We start from the raw sequence: 17707 nt of genomic DNA, 5'->3' as shown, positions 1-17707 counted from the left end.
AAGTGCTAACAATAGCAACAGTGCTAAGAGAAAGGCATTACACTTACGCAATGTTGCCGTTATCAGTAATAACGATTGGCTAGCCAGTGGGATACACACACATTGATTCACATGCATTAACATGCACATGTGACTGCAATATCTACCACAACAAAAAAACAGAGAGGCTCAGATTGCAACACACACAGAGGTAGCATGACTTTCTCTGCTCAGGATGCCATTACGCCACCATATCTTTACATAGCAAATAGTGGTTTGTTGCAGTGTAGTACGTAAAACCTTTAACTAAAAAGAATATTGCTGATTATTTGGTCGGGTCCAAAGGTTGTCAAACTAGTCTGTCTCTCAGTAGTCTCTGACCCCTGTCTGTGGAGCTCAGCCTCAAGCCCATTGGTTCATGATGAAAATGTAGATCTTTAAAACTGTTCGTAAACATGTTGTTTAATTTTTAATTACATCTTAGTAATTTCCTAAATCAGCTGGGTACTTTAATTTTCAACAAATGTTACTCAAACAGGAGTACACAGTGCATTTGCTGGGAACTATTTTCAGCAGTGGATTAATACACATTCGGTTTAGTAATTAGTATTTACAGCAGGACAGTGTATGTGTGACTGAGAATAAATTACAGGCAGACTACAGGTGTTGCTTGTGTTTTTATCAACAATAAATGTTCTCTGCACAGAGAAATAATTATATAAATGAGGCTTTGTTTACACAGGTAATACATTTTTATGGGCTTTGTTGACAACATGAGGAAATATATAAAAAAAACACGCCTTATCTTTTAAAAATAAAGTTCATATGAAGAAAGTTTCCATGAAAGTGATTTCATTTTCATTCATCCTGTCTTGTTAGTTTTAGCTAAACAAGACATGTATTTCATGATTACAGCCTTTCTCTGACTGCATTTTCCCCTCCACTTCAGGTTTTAGCCGAGCGACAAATGTGTGTCCGAGCTTTGTATGACTACCAAGCAGGTAAGCTGCCATTTAGAGGATAATCGCCACGCATGTGCACACAAAGTGCCTCCACTTACAGTAATTACACCATGATTAGTGGGTCTTCACCATGTTATCTTGGCGTGTTCCCACAGAGGACGAATCTGAGATCTCCTTTGAACCCGGTGACATCATCAAGGACGTGGAAACGGTGGACAAAGCCTGGTGGAGGGGATGGAGCAAAGATGGCCGTCAAGGCTTGTTCCCTGCCAATTATGTGGAGACCATATAGGCAGGCAGAGACACACGAGCACACACACATACACACACACACTCAGGGACGCCATCTCCCCTCACATTTGTGCATGTTTTTACCTTAATCCTCCCACTGAAACTTTGTACTCTCTATTTTGTTGGAAGGATAAAGAAAGATGTGACTCCCTGTTTTGTATAAAGCGTAAAGAAATGTGTGACTCTCTATTTTTGATGTTCTTTGAGCAAAACAAAATATTCTCACAAGTATGCAGAAATTACCCAGCCTCATTTTCTTGGATAAAATAGCGGGGACCTTTTTCCTGGACCAAAATAACTTATTTCCTTTTGAGATACAGCAGGAATGTTGGTGGGAGGGATCAGATCACGGTGACAAAGGATCACAAACTTGCTTTTCTTGTGAGAATACACAAACAGATTTTTATAGTGTATTGTTGTCTTTTTGATCCACACATATAACAAGCATTCCATTCTGCTCACCATTTGCTTTGTGTGTTACATTGCTAAAAAAAAATAATTTTTACTGCTCTTGACTGGTATATATAATCAAGACACATGTATCCGACATCGTTTTATAATCATCTTCCTGTATTTCCTGAGTTATTTTGTAGCACTGTTTTGTTACTGACAGTCTCGCAGCACACTCTAATTACCAGAACAGTAGCATAACAAAAGATAAACAAGCAGAGGAAAAAGGCACTGTACTGACACCTGTGTTTCTCCATCACTCCTTAAGATGGGCCGTATATTTTGTTCATATTGCGATGTCCTTCCATACATTTTGTGATTATGCCTCTTCTTAATTTTTCCTAGATTTTAAGAAATTAAAGCATTCTGATGATATGAAAATAATCTTACTCTTTTAATCCTCTGTAATATCTTAATACTCTACACTGTATATAAGAATGTATAAAAACACATCAAAGATCTTTTCTTTTTCTATGCTTGTATGTTTGTATGCTGTATGCTTGTTTGATGGTATGTATATGTTCTTTGTATTTACTCCAAACTTACAAATATATAGCTTTTACAAACTGCTTTGAAATGCTTGTCTCCTGGTTTATTCTTCACCTTTATGGTTTTCAACAACCAAGCAGCAACTGTAACAATATTATCATTATGGTTTTCTATATTCTTTCAAATATTAATATATAGTGTCCCTAATATTTTGCCATGCTAATGGTAGTAGTCTTGTGCTTATTTTTAATCTCCAGTTTTATTCCTACATATTTGTTTTTGTTGAGAAGAGATCAAACATTACTAGTTACTCTGTTAAAAATGTAACAAGTAATATTTCAATTTCATTTTTATTTATAAAGCACAATATCACGAATCCTAATTTGCTTCAGAGGGCTTTACACCATACGACTTCCCTCTGTCCTTGGACCCTCACAGCTGACAAGGAAAAACTCCCCCCAAAAAACTTAACAGGAAAAAAAATGGTAGAAACATAATATAACTATTTTAATTACTTCATCAAAGTAATGTAACTTATAATATGGGATTACTTTTCTAATAAATACTTTGCACTGGGGAATAAAGCTGAAAGACGTCCGCAAACAGGATATGCCAAAAGAAGGCATTGCTGCACGGCAAAAAGATGCAAAGCAACAGAATGAATGTTACACACTACATAAAAACTTTTTTACTGAGAATAATCTAAATGAATATAACCCCATTGTAATCACCAACCTTTGATTAGTTGTTATTTAATTTCATAATTTTCCCCGTAACTGTTTAATAACAATAAATGTCCTTTTTGACATTTTGCAGGGATTCTAAATCATCCTATGTTATGTATAAATATGCCATGCCAAAGTAATTGAAAAGTCAATTCAGTTTTCGTAGCACACAGCATTACTCATAAACATGACAGTGATTATGAGCAGGTGTTGTCATAATAAGGATAGCACACATTTGATTTTGTCTCATAGGAAAACAGCTTCACACCCTGATGAAGACTCTTAAGTCGAAATGTGTTGGTTTATCCATTAATAAAGGATTTTTAACTATAGTCAGAGATGCATTTTTGGACTGCATGCTGGGACAATGGACTTTTACGCTGAGTGAGATTCCTTGTCCTCAAATAGCACCTGATTTTTTTACAACAATTACATAGTGCCTTAATTGAGTGCAGCACTCCCTGTTTTTTTTCTCAAGTCTAAATAGCTTATTTAACTCATTAGTGAGAGCATATTTTCAGCAAAAGTTTGAAATGTTATTGGTAGAATAAAGTTTTTCAATTTATTTTTAATCATTAGGTTTTTCATGAGTAAAACTGATTTAGATGATGTATTTTTTTCTATTGTACTTATTTATGCATTCATTCCTAAATGCATTGGGTAGAAGGGAAAAAAAAGTTGTTAATTGTAGTGTTGTGTTTGCACCTATAGGTGGAGACATTGCCTTTTCCAATATGTCAGCGACAACACATTTGAGGGAGAGCTCAGTGAAATGAACAGATTCCTCAGGACAAAAGGCAAAATATTTTGACAGGCAGAGAGGAGGCTCATTGTTACACACATTTCAGGAGTGGGATATCCAGACATTTCCAAAGCTAAAAATTGCTAATGCTGCTACACCTCAAACAGGATTTTCCCCTTAGGGTAATAATGATTGATTGAATATGACATTAATATTTCTTAACCATACACCTTTAATATTTATGTGAGGGCTAGGTTATGCTCTTGTAGTGCCAGTTCAATAACAGCGTTTGGCAGATGTGCCTCTGTTCGGAAATAGAGAGGTAATGTTTGACATGGGTCTCATCCTGCCTGAACTGATGCCTGTTGACAGACTGACTAAATCTATCCAGGAGACTATTCTGTCGAGGTTATCCCAGAAGGCTAATCACCAGTGATATGTGTGAAAAGGTGATGAGCCTCTTATGAAATACTAATTGGGTTGCAGGAAGAGGACCGTGAAAAGCTCAAATGAGCAAGATTGAGAGATAGAAAAAAAATAAGTTTTAAAAAAAGGAAAACTAGACATTAATCGTATAATATATATAATTTTACATCGGTGTGCACGAGAGAGATAAACAGCCACAGAGAGAGAGAGGACATCTGTGCGCAGAGGATATGAAGGCAAATTGATCTCGACAGTTTCGTCCCCTCTTCACTCACCTCGCCATATCCCCGTTCCCATGGTCATCCCCACAACTCCAGAGATCCCTTGTCTCTTCAGATTAAACAGAGTGATAGGAAGACAGCGGCTAATGTGCCAGTCAACCTTCCCTTCCCTTGCCCCTCTGTCTTTAGGCTGTTCCTTCCTTCTGTGACCCTCATCAGTAACAAAAACCCTTCAGCTAGGGTGCTAAACTAACAGAGAACGCCCCCTCCCTCCTCCTGACTTTCCCTTTATCTCTTATTTAACTGACAGAGCCTATCTGACCGGTGGAGGACTGACAAGTGTGGGACGGCCGAGGTGAAGTGGCGGTAGGGAAGTGCCACTCACTGTAGTGTTATCAGCACAAAGGCCAACAACAGACACCTAATCTGACCTGGCTGCTGATGGCTTGTGGCTTATTGGCTGGGTTTCTGCTCTGAAGCAGATTCTGGCAAACCTCGGAGGGGAGGATAAGCACAGGCACGCACATATGCACACGGGTATGGATACACACGTGAAACACACATACCATGAACAAACAACCGCAGACGCCCACTATTCTTAGCCTCCATTTCCGAGGCAACCTCCTTCTCCTTGCCACTCCTCAACCCCTGCCTGTCATCGTCTAACTTATAGTTTGCTGCAACTTTTTGTGATTAATTAAGTGTTTGGGAGAGTGTCAGTTTGTAGGAGACAAAAATCTTACCACAGCAGTCTCACAACTCTGTGATCAGCCTTCCTTTCTCACTGTACCGTAGCTGCGAGCACCTGTCTGCGAGTGTGAGTGAACGGGACTTGTTTTTTGGCTCATTGTTCTGCAGAGTTAAAACATGAAGGATCAACCCATCAGTCCTGAAGGCTTCAGGTTACCATACCAATATTTGTGCCAGTGGACGGTCTGGTTGGATCTTCCCCCCTCCAAAGTGCTGTGAAAGTTACACTGCCCACATTGCTCAGCTTTCGTAAAGGTTTGGCACAGCTCAGCCATGTGATGTTATTTTTAAAAGACTTAAGAAGCTCCTGTTTCTCTCTTCCCTTGCTGAAATAAAGATCAGTGTTGGTAAGCACCTGTATGTAAGAGCACTCACTGAGAAAATGGGTCTCATTTTCGTCTTGGCTCTTTGTTCTGCAGGGGCAACAGTTACCACAGGCAACATTTCATCCACCGCATCAAACATTACCCGCCGGCTATAGAAACTCCATTGCAACCCTTGGTGCTGTATCAAAATGTGAATCCGCCACTGATGCTGTTTGCTTGTGAGAGGATCTCAAGGCTACAACTGTTATCTGGGAAGAATTTCTCTCAACTATTATGCTTCCTCAACATAAATCAGCTTTAGCTTGGTGATAATTCCATCTGGTGTAAGTCTTGATTAAACCTTTGCTTTTAGACATCTCTCTTGTTCTTGACATTGTCATTTTCTGTTTTTCCCTTTAAAGATAATCTTCAAAACCGCTGAAGTAGATAACGCCTCGGAAGCTCCTGATGGCTCCAGCCAAGATTTTACTGTCAGCATAGAAACCGGCCCATTAACTTCTGAAGCCCTCTTTGGCAAAGATCCCTTTCCCCTCTATTGCCATCAAAAAGCTATTTCCCTCGGCCAGTCCCACACAGCCCTAACAATGAACAGAGGATTAGAACATCTCTGTGTCTTGAAGCAAAAAAAGTAAAAATGGATTTAAAAAAAAAAAAAAAAAAATCTCTTTTTACCAGTCATTGGTGAAGAGTAGTTGGCAGCATTTCCTCCCCGGGATTTTTCCTGACATGATTCCCACGAGGCGGTTTTTGCTTTTACGATACAATTCCTGCGCTTACAATCAGCCAACATGTGGCATTGTGATCCAATCAGAGAGATTTTTTTCTCCCCCTTCAGTTCGTAAATGGTTAAGTCTCTCAGTCTATTGTGAAGGAATCTTCAAAGTGGTTGGAAACCACAGGGGAACATTGGTAGTTGTTAATTAATGCAACAGACTCTGTACAAACGCTTTATTTTCCTGATTCGAAAGATGAAAAAATAAATCATGCTTTGAATCTAGCAACAGGCACGTCCAAATCTGTTACCTCATCTTCAAGCCGTTATCCTGGACAATGAAATGCTGTTGTTTCTCTGAGAGCCATACGTGATTTTTATTAACTCTGCTGTGGTTCCAGAAGAAATATCTCCCTCTCTGGTTTAGGTTTATTGGATTTTTCTTCATACCGATCATTTATGTTTCCATTCAGTAAATTGACGTAAAATGTGTTTTGCTAAAATGATCTTTTCTGGTTTTTATGACTATCATTGAATTTGAAAGAAATGGGAAACATGACAGAGGCTGTGGTAACCGCTGAAAGGCAACTAAAGCAAAATTGGCCCAGATGAATGACGGATAATGGGGTTTAATCTTTAGGTTTACTAAATTGCTTTCAATCCAGTAAATGACTTTAAATGTTTTGGATTGCTTGTGATTGTACACATTTTCATATTTTTTAATAAACAGCTAGAGTAAAAAATTCTATGACGAATGGTGAAATATTGTCAAAGTAAATCATGACCTTAAACTGAAGACTAAATTGTTTTCAGAGGCACAGTCGGCATGTAAACATGGGTAATGTCTCAGTGGTCAATAACGGGGTGAGCTGTCCCTAAAGACTAGCAGGGGTGAAAGCCCTCATTCTATTGGTGACTCACATACACACACACATGCTCTGGGTTTCACACACACTGCCTGTGGCACCGCAATCACTGCCAGATGCTGTGACTTTCTCTCAGACAATTCATTTCACAAGTATCTCTGAAGGAGCCATGCCGATGGTGGCATTTGAGGGAGACAAATGTACATAAGCATGCGTGTGTTAGTGAGTGATGGGGATATGCCGGTGGCAGTGCGTGAAAAGGACACATATGAGATCAGATAGAGTTGAAACTAATTCACAGCCTGGCCTGGAGACATTAAGCAGGATAAAGTGAGACATCTTTTCTCACACCATTTAGGCTAAGCCCATGGGGACACATTGTTTATTTCTTGGCTGAACTACATGATTTCAGGCTATAAGTGTGGCTTTGAAACACAGCAAAAATCATTTCATACAGCTGCAAAAAACATGTTTGTTTTAATGCAAATAAAAAATGTTCTAACCTAATTATTTCTCATTTTTAACCCCGCAATAAGACATGTACAAGAACTTGTGCTCACACTGCTGTTACGATGATTGTGATGTTAACCGTGCAGATTTATAGTGGATGAGACACCCAGAGCCAGCCCTTGGCAGGCCAGGCACGGTGCCCGCCCCAGGGGAGGTGGATGATGGAGAGCAAACAGCTAATAATTAATACCATGATTACACAGGCTGCAACAACACAGGGAGACAAACCTTCACACACCCAGGCAGGGACCTGACCAAGACTGATAGCACAGGAGCACGCAAGCACACACACAGATGCACAAATATAAAGACACCAGCTTGCACGCGCTGTATCTGTCACATACACATACGCACAGCAACCAGGGGCAGCACTCACACAATTTATAGCACAGGATCTAACATCTCTTTGTTCACACAGAGATCAATTAGGGAATGTGAAAGCCACACTGGAGCGTCACTGGCATTAGAAGAATAAAAAAAACAGTAATTTTACAATTGTATTTAGATTTAACAAGGCCTGTGCATCATGGCTACTCTACTCTATTGTGCTTTGCTTAGACGAGCCACTGCTGTTTGGTGTTTCACTGTAAACAGAGCACCAGTCCCTCTGTGTCAGTTTGGCTGCTGTGAGACATTTAAAGTAAATAAATCCAGCTTGCTAACCAACCACTAAACCCTACCTGCCATGTGTAGAGCTGATACTATAATTCAAAGGCTAAAAAGACCATAAAAATGTGTTTAGGCTGTAACAATACCGCCCAGACCCCCCTGTGCGTGTGTGGATGAAACCTCCCATCCTATACAGCCATTACCTAAGCCACACAGTAGGATAACAACATAAAAACGTCACGGTCGCCCTCATTAGCAGCCGGGCTGGAGTTCCTTTGATTTGTACGTGCATGCACGAGCTCCGCGATGGCTTCCATATGGGCACCCCTTCATTTTTTAATATAACCAGCATCACGTTACTGCGAGATGAGGTGATCCCAATTTCTCCGAAACCTCAAGTATTTTTCTAAATGTGCTCGACGGGGATGCAGGGGCGGTGTGTGTTTTTACTACAGTGCGGCTTGCTGAACTCCCTTGTAATGGTGTGTATGTGTGTGTGAGTGTGTCAAATCCAGAGAGAGAAAGACAGGTTGTGTGCATGAGTGTTTGTGTGTGTGTGTGTGTGTGTGTGTGTGTGTGTGTGAGCTATGAGATGCCAACCATGGAGGGGCCATGCAGGGCCCGGGGCCCACAGCCCTTGGCCACCACTTCCTCCCCCTCCGTGCCACATTGACTCTGTTTCCATTACCACAGTGGAAGGAACAATAAAGGGCTGATGTGTGGATGTGTGGTCTACTAGCACAGCAGAGGCATGGACAGCCCAGGACGGATTGGACTGAGCTCGTGAGACCTGGACAGCTTTGTGTGTAATGTGTGTGTGCATGCTGCATGTGCTCTACCTGACGACAGCTTGTCAGACACAGGAGAATAGAGGATTACTGCAGTAGTCTTATACGTTTTTGGCCCAATCTAATTTTAACACCTTAGTCTGTTTCGATCAGGTAATAACTGAACTTAAGTTCTCAGTATTGACCCATCTACTGTTTAGTTTTTCTTTGATTTCACCGACATATGGGTCTGGGTTTAGTATCAGACATGTGGATGCAGATTAAAAGAGCTACAGCATAGTTAAAACTGACAAAATTAAATTAAGATGAACATTTAAACCTGGCTGTGATATTACTGCCATGAATTAGCTTATGGTACACAAAAGAGTTTCTCATCCCTTTGTTTCTTTGTTTGAGGAGATGATGACACATTTGATCCTGTCTCGCAGTGTCACATGTCAACCTCCTCATGCCCTGTCACTCAGACAGCTCACAGCCCGCGAGGCAAAGGATCATGGGTGCTGTGTCAGACACAGCGGGGAGGTCGGAGGAAGGCAAGCTAAATGCATGATGTGTGTTTCCGTGTGTGAGCGTGCGCGTATGCGTCTGTGTGTGACTGTGTGGCACGTGTGTGCACGTGTGTCAGTCTGAAGGGATGGATGCATGCCAAAGGCGAGAGCAACACCATGTCAGAGTGCTAGCAGACGATGCCCATTTCAGATACACTAATTCAAACAGTCAGCTCAGCCATGAAACCATTTCCTCCCATGATTCCTCCACTCCCTTCCTCTCTACTCCATGTGCGTCAGCAGGGTATTGCAAGGTGTAGCAACAGTCATACCTTCGTCTAAGTTAGTTCAAGGTCCAGACAAACCAAAGCAACATCAAAGAGCTAGTGGCGACGAAGGCCGTCTATTGCATCACCTCGTCGCCTGTGTCTCATCCAAAAAGATGCACTTGAACACACCACAGAGACTAAAGCCAGCGGCCAACTAGCATGTTCGTTCTGCGCCTGTGTGAGAGGGAATAACTCTCCATACCAGCAGGTGGCGGTAGTCTGTGTTGGTCTTGAAAACGCGAAACCAGTGCTAGATGCTAGTTAGCCAGTTAGCACATTAACAACGCAACATGATGTTGAAAGAACAAAGGATTTTTACTTGTGCCAGCAAACAATATCACAAACAATTACAAACCGTTTCTGCTAAAGAGCTTCAAGGAAAAAAAACCCAACTAACTTGTGTCAAATTTGTTTGAGCTTTTAACTCCCTGCGCCCAGCTCCCTTTTAACTTAGCCGTTTGTTCGCGTTCATCGCTTCATTTTCTCTTCTCGTGCGCTAACTGAACTGCCAGTCAGAGTTATTTCTTTCACAGAGAGCTCTGCCATCTCTAACGCCAATTCAACACACTGAATCAACCAAAAAAACAAGCCAACAAGGGTCGACTAGTGCCAACAGTGCAGGACATACTGCAAAACTATGGCAACAGATGCTTACTGAAGGCCAGACATTGACCTCAGGTTGACAGTCAGCTTGGTGTGTTAGGGCCCCAAGATGATCCGGTTGCCAGTGCCTTCAGGAGACTTAATAATGTGCTTTAAAGTTTTTTAACCTTAAAACATGCTGTAGAGAATCAGAATGTGATTGACAGTAAACATCAAGCTTGCAGTCGTCGCTAAAAATATATGTGTAATTAAAAATAGGGGAGCATAGTACAGGACTTCTAAAGTGTGTGCATCTGTGCATAACTGTTTGGTGGCCCATGTCAAACAATCTGTTGCATAACCAAATAACAATCTCCAGCCAGTCAAAAGCAATAGCGACGCGATGTCTGAAGAAATTTTGTCAAGATGACTGAGTTTTGAAGTTTTGATGGCAATTAATTTTTACTAGCTTAGAGTTTTGGTGGGGCCTGCTGCTGTATATCTCTCTGAAGCTCCCCGGGCTTATCGGTGATGTAAGAGCCCCCTCAGTGGATAACCTATCAAAGCTACTGGTCATGACACTCTGAAGTTGATAGGGTGAGTGTGGGGGCATTGAATTTCTTGGCCGCGTTTGTATATGTACCCTGCAGAAGGCTTTCCTCCTACATCAAAGGGGGCTCTTTGTAGATAATATTTTTTCACATAATAACCGATGGATGGATTTAACAAATAACTGCCTGCAATGCACTGAGATTTATCCAGCAGATGTAGTGTTACAGTAAGTGTGAAAATGTATTTATTTCCATAAGTTTCACTTTCTATGTGAGAAACCCCAACCTGTAAACTGTACATCATATAGTAATTAAGTTTCTCATTCTGTCAGTCAGCTAAGTTTCTCTGTCATAACACATCTGCTGTAGATCCAGTTTTGCCATTGAATCAGACATTGCTTTGTTCTGACTATGTGCTTGTTTTGCTCCTGTTGTCTAACCTCAGGTCCAGCTCCAGACCCATAAGGCCATAACTATCACTTAGACTGACCAGCTCCTTACATGGCACACAGCGGTTATTTCACCATGACCATCCATCAAAACATATTTGAATATTTCTGTTGGCTGAACATTCTCTTTCCTCCTTCACACACACACACACACACACACACACACATACACAAACAGACGTGAAAAAGAAAAACTAAGTCATGGAGTTTTCCAACTTGATGGCTGAGCTTCCTGTAATATGTGGAAAAGTGTCTTCCTTTGTTGACATGACGATGCCTTAAAAGTCCATCTACAAATTTGGAGATTTTGGAAATAAAAAGAAATGCTAAATGACAGCATGTTAGTATAAATGAGACAAACGTCATTGCCATGGCAGCAATGGTATTAAATAAATAAATGACCGGGCATACAGTATAATTGTTCATCAGAGTCTGGAACATTGCACCATTATGAGATCTGTCCAACAAAGACCATTCTGTAGTTTAAACCAGAGAGCAATCATATTGCATACAGGGCTAGTGTGGAAATTGTGATGGCCTCATGCAAAGATATGAATAGTAGGCCCATAATAGTTGTGGCTTTGCCTGAATGATCCCTTTTGAACCAGCAGTTGGTTATAGCATAGCCTTCAAAATCGCTTTAGCTGTCCACCACTGTCAGACAAAAAGAGAACCACCTACTTTCAGTGTTTTGGTCAAGATATAATGCGTTTCACAGGTGTGGGAGTCTTGGGGTAATTGGTAACGGGCAGCGGTGACTGGGGCCCCTGTGTGCCACCTGGAGAATCACACTACCCCCGCCAACCGCCACCCATTTACTCCCACCCGGAGTCGCACACACACGCACACACAGTAGTCGCAGAAGGATGTTCCTTGAAAGCAGAAACAGTGAAAACTGGCTCTTGATGTGGATGGTATAAATAGTCCTCACAGTGCACAACATGTTCTGTTTTGATGTAATTATGGTGCAGGAAGAGCCTGGTTTAGCAGGGAACGCTCTCGGGCAAACGTTGTGGGGTCTTTAACAAGGGATTTGGTAAGGAAAACGGTTGCACCTGGCTGGGCTTGGTGTGTTTTGGATAAGAGAGAAAAAGGCAAGACGTAAGGTGGGAGAGTGAGTGAGACGGACGTAGATCAGGAAAGAATAAGAGACACACACACAGTTACAGACACCACACACATACTTTTGCAGAAACACCTGGCCTTGATGACTTAAACCTACTATTAAGTGGAAAACAACCAGAATTTAGTGGGAACACAAGCTGGGGTACGAAGCAGACACTTTATCTGTAATCTCATTCAAACGGATCATTTAGACCCCCCTCACAAGTCGGTGTCACTTGCCAACATGCTGGATTGATTAAATTTACACAAATCCCCTGAGAGCGATAGGCTTGTTAACAAAAGTTGAGGAGACATTTCATTGGCAGACTTTTCAGTTATGAGGATGGAGGACAAAATGAGGTAATGCTGACTGCGCGCTGAGAAGAAAGAAAGAGGCGTGCAAAGCTTTGTTCAGGTAGCCATAGTGACAGTATCATTTTAATGTAACCAAGAGTTACACCGTCCTACAGAGTATGATTACAGTTTATGAAACCAGATTGAGACAGGATTAGAAGCAGAAGTATGTGTGCCGAACACAAGGGGGAGCACTTATCCTTTCCCTGTGTTCCCATGGCCACACAGTCTACCATCACTTCAGAGCGAAGCAATCTTTTCCAGTCCATTGTTCCCTCTTATAAATCATGAAGTCCTGAGTGTGTGTGTGTGTGTGTGTGCGCATGTGTGTGTATGTGTGTGAAAAAATACTGAACACAACCTATCAGTCTAATCAACCTAATCACACCCACCCACACACATGCCACATAGATATGGAATATATATATAAACGAAAAACTTTTCCAAAAACTGAGCACTCAACCTGAATTCTGAAAAAAATAAAAAGTACAAAAAACAAACTCGGATACCGAGATGAAAGCTGTAACCTTTTCAGGACATGTAAGGCAACTGTAGTAATTCCAAAACACAGTGGAGCTCAACACGCTCCCTCTTAACACTTGTTCAGGCCTGTGGCATTGAATGATTTGAATTCTTACTCTGGTGAGTTTCCCCCCTCCGTGAATTAATTAGTCTTTGCCAAAGCGGGCCACATTTGTCATTCGAATTTATGCTAATGAGTGCCGAGGTCTCGTGGAAGAGCTGATAGGCCGGAGCAGCTGCTCTGTCCTTGCGGGGCCTAACTGTCTCCCCCTTTTTAACTGCTCCATCTCTCTGTCTACTCCTCTGTCTGGCTCCTCTTCCCATTTCTCTCTTTCAGGTTTTGTCTGCCTCTCTGCCCCCCCTCCCTTTCCCCTGTTCTCTCTCCCTTCAGCTCCTTCTCTCTGTCTCCCTCCTCCTTGTCTCTCCTCCTGTGGCCTTATCATCCCACCTCCTTCTTTTCTCCAACCTCCCGCTGGTCCTGGGCTCCATGACCTGTCAGTGGAGAGGAGACTGCCCGTGTCCTAGGCTGATAAGGCAGCTAATTATCCAACACTTCACACACCAGGGGAAATGGATCGGCAAACAGACAGCCACATGCATACAGAACTATATGGGCTGCAAAAACGGTGTCAGACATATGCATACACCACTAGGAACACAAAACTTGAACAACAACAAAGCAAGATAAATAGATAGACACAGTTTTTCCACATTGACACATTAATCAATTGCAAAAAAAAATGAACAAAAACAAAATGGTGAAACACGTGAGAGACCTAAAAGAATAAAAGAGGGATAAAGGGTTTGAACCAAACTATTTATGTCATAAATACCCCAACAAGGAGAACAAACAGAGAGGACCCTCCTCTTCACTCCTGTATTATACTGCTCTGTAACCGAAAAGCTGGTTGAAAAGTCAGTGGCATATCTTGGCAGCAATTTTAGGAGCTGAGCACTTCAATCCAGCCTCCCAGGCTCCCCATTTGATAGAGTAGAAATAAGCACTTTGGTGCTCTTTCTGCAATGTCCAAATGCACCATTGGTAGAGGGAGAGGTCCACATTCTGTAATGCTCTATTTTGAAGTTTGCTTCAAGTAGTGGCCAAGTGGTTGAGACAGTGTGTTAGAGGACAATCCAACCAGGCAATATTATGCATTTTCCTATTTTTTGTCCCTCTACAGTATGTAGCAAATAAAACGCTGTTTTTTGACCTGGGCTTTCACCACGGTGGTTTTGGTTGTTGCGGTGCATTATAAAACACAACACAGCATAAGAATGGTACTTTGAGAGTGTCTTGATCCAATGTGATCAGTTACATTAACTATAGCCTGTGTAAGCAATTTTCTATGATAATAACCCAAGGCTTCCTCTAAAGAAATTCTAGTGACCAGCATAGGATGATGAAAGTTTACCATAAATACTCACTATATGATAAGATTCTTTTTGACTGCTGAGGAAGTCAAACTATCACATGGACCAAAATTCATTTACTGTAGAGCTTCTAATTGGCTTAGCATGGGATGCTGAGCAGACACCATATTTATACTTTTTAGACTTAATCAAATTACATTGGGAACTTTATGTGTTTATCACATCGTTCCCAACACCCTAGAGTGTCTTCAGTAATTTGGCTCAGATACATTCCACCTACTCAAAGAGGAGAGTGAGGACTAATGTCATTTCGAGGGGATTATTGTGATCTTTCAACACATCTTTGGGGGGTTAAGCATGTTGTTAAAGAGAGGAAGGGAAGAGCAAGTAAAGTGATAAAACCCCACCATAGAGCCTCTGTTTTAACTTTCACATTTTCTCCCCTCTCTCTCTCTCTCTCTCTCTCCTCCGATCTCTCTCATTCTCTCCCTCACAGCACCAAAAGCCATATTATGTGCTTGTCAAGATGGATAAACCCCTCAGCCAAACGTTCAGATGAAAACAAATAAGTAGGAGACGTTCATGTAATCGCTTCTGCCAGAGAAAGGCTTTAAGAAGAACATAAACACTTTCTGGAAATGTGCCTCGCATGTACTAATTCCCTCACGCTTTTGTTTAAGTCTCATTCAACTTCAGGACCATTTCATACTGCGCCATGATGAGATGTCACCATTGGAGACACGCTTAAAACTACTTTGCAACACGGTTAGGAGCACCGAACAAAAATATGAGATCATATTACCTTGCTGCTTGTAAAACTGTCATGATTATATTCTGGGGAATTAAGAAAAGGATTCTTTAATTAACCTGGCTACAATTACGAACGCGGAGACAGCAAATTAAATAAATAAATAAAAATAAAAACTACTTTTTAAAATGATCAGACTCAGAGTGCCACATTATCAGGTCACGGATGCTCTTTGTTTGTGGCGGTGTGTTTTTCTATGGAATGGCTGGGCCCTTTTCACATGAGAAAAGTCCCCCAACTGTCACTGCACTCCCACAATCTTTCCAGCTAACCCCTCTAGTAAAGTTCCCATGGTGGTCCTTGGACAGCTCACAGACGAGCACTCCAACTGCCTCAGTGAGGCAGGGAGTTTGCCTGGGTTGTCACACCATAGTGTGACTTCAGATTCTGGTAGGGGATCATGGAGATGAGAATTATACAGACTACTGTATTTTAGAAAAATCTCAAAACATTCTCTCTTGTGTGTATTTTTATGTAAGCATAAATTATAAATATTACTTTAGTCAAGGGTGAGTGAGCATACTTGATCTAAGTCTCAATTAAAGGAGCAGTGTGTAGGAGTGTAGGATTTACTGGCATCTAGCAGTGAGGACTGCAGACTGGAACCAGCTTTAACTTCTCCTGTGTGCCGAGCATGAACTCTTGCTTAGAATTCCTTCAGTGTTCATCGTTAGGAGGTTTTTATTAGGAGGCGAATTATCCGCAGAGGTCTCTTCCTTTGTAAAAACAAACCAGTAAAAACACTAAATCAAGTAGATTCGTGTTACAAATTGGTGTTTGACTGATGCTGCTTGGCTCATTGTAGACACGCCACTGGCCCAGCACCTGTTAATGTGCGCTAACCTTTTTTCTCTGATAACTTAAGATCCAGACATGCAGGAGTTTTTCAGCTGGAGCTGAATTATCCATTGAGACTTCTTCCTCTCCAAAACAAACAGACCGCATGTCTCATTTATAAAACAATGCGTAGGATCCATACTAAAAATGTACATACGAACAAGAGCCAATAAATGATCGACAATTTCTACAATCAGGCTTCCACCTTACCATCTGCATCACCAATTTCCCATCTCCAAAATGTTCGTAAGAATGGATAAAAGTTTCTCCAATCAAATCTGTTTTTATACATCACCTACATACCTCTTTCAGGCCTTGTTTTGTGTGTACCCAGTGTTTATAAATGAGACCCCTGGTGATTAAAACTAGGGGTGTAACAGTTCGCAAAATTCACGGTTCTGTTGGATACAACTGGCACTGAGAGCATTATATTATTAAGTGCAATTTAGCTGTATATTTAATTTTCCAAATTTAATAGGATAGTTCAACAGATTGTTTTGTTTGTAGTGTATACTGAACCGAAAGTCTTGTACCGAATATTTGTATTGTTACACCTCTAATTAAAATAATAAATGAATAAAGAAAGTTCATGTTAAAATCAGTGTTTTTCAGTGGCAGTTTGTCTCGTCACTGAGAGGCTTCTAACTATGGTGGCCAACAGGAAAATGCAAACGGCTAGAGCTAGTGTTTGATTTGTCCATTCTGAGCTACTGTAGGTACATGGTGTTGCAACATGGTGGACTCTGTGGATGAAAACCCACTCCCTATGTGTGTATAAACAGCTTATTCTAAGGTAACGAAGACATGACAGTTCCTATTATACACTAAAGACAACATACTTATTCCATTGTATTCAATTTTTTTCGCCAATATATCCCCCCAAATCCTACACACTGGACCTTTAAATAAAACTGGCCTGTTAAAAATATCAGACCTGCATGACCAGCCTGCTCCTTTGTCCCTTTTACCCTGTGTGTTGCACAGATTGTCTTCTGCAGCAAAAGTAAAACAGAAATAGCAGGCAGCGAAAAAGAGAGAGAGAGAGGGAGAGAGAGAGAGAGAGAGAGAGAGAAAGAAGAGATGAGAAAAAACTATGGTGACCAAGAGTATGCTGAAAAGTTTCAGAGGAAAAAGCTCTCCTCTTGTTAAATATTTAAGTGATAGGACACTCAACTTTCCCTAACAACTTCCCTGAGTTTCTTAAACTCACTCAGTCTACGTGCGGTACATAGAGTCAATTTCTCTCTTGAATCCCGGCCTGAAACTAAAAGGTCTGTATCTTTTCCTCGCCTCAGTGCTCACAATTAAAGCTTTAAAGCAATGTCTGTTTCAGCTAAATGTCACATCTATATCAACAAATCAAGTAAACCTTACATGACTTTTAACGCTAAATCTACAATCATTTTCTGTTTATACAGTGAAATGGAGCAGCTCGAGAATCGATTTCTCCTCAACAGTCAGACGTC

General features: G+C 41.2%; 1 protein-coding gene across 1 annotated transcript in view; it reads left to right on the top strand.

The window, feature by feature from the left end:
* LOC117252808 (uncharacterized) overlaps positions 1 to 2259 on the top strand; it is a 35003-nt gene extending 32744 nt beyond the window's left edge. The window contains 2 exon segments of the mRNA XM_033620006.2: positions 929 to 980; positions 1097 to 2259. Coding sequence (XP_033475897.2) covers positions 929 to 980; positions 1097 to 1233 — 189 coding nt within the window. The 3' untranslated portion in view covers positions 1234 to 2259.
* Positions 2260 to 17707: the final 15448 nt, after the last annotated feature.

This window comes from Epinephelus lanceolatus, chromosome 9 (genome assembly GCF_041903045.1).
Source record: "Epinephelus lanceolatus isolate andai-2023 chromosome 9, ASM4190304v1, whole genome shotgun sequence".
Lineage (NCBI taxonomy): Eukaryota > Metazoa > Chordata > Actinopteri > Perciformes > Serranidae > Epinephelus > Epinephelus lanceolatus.
This window is presented reverse-complemented; position numbering and strand designations above follow the sequence as displayed.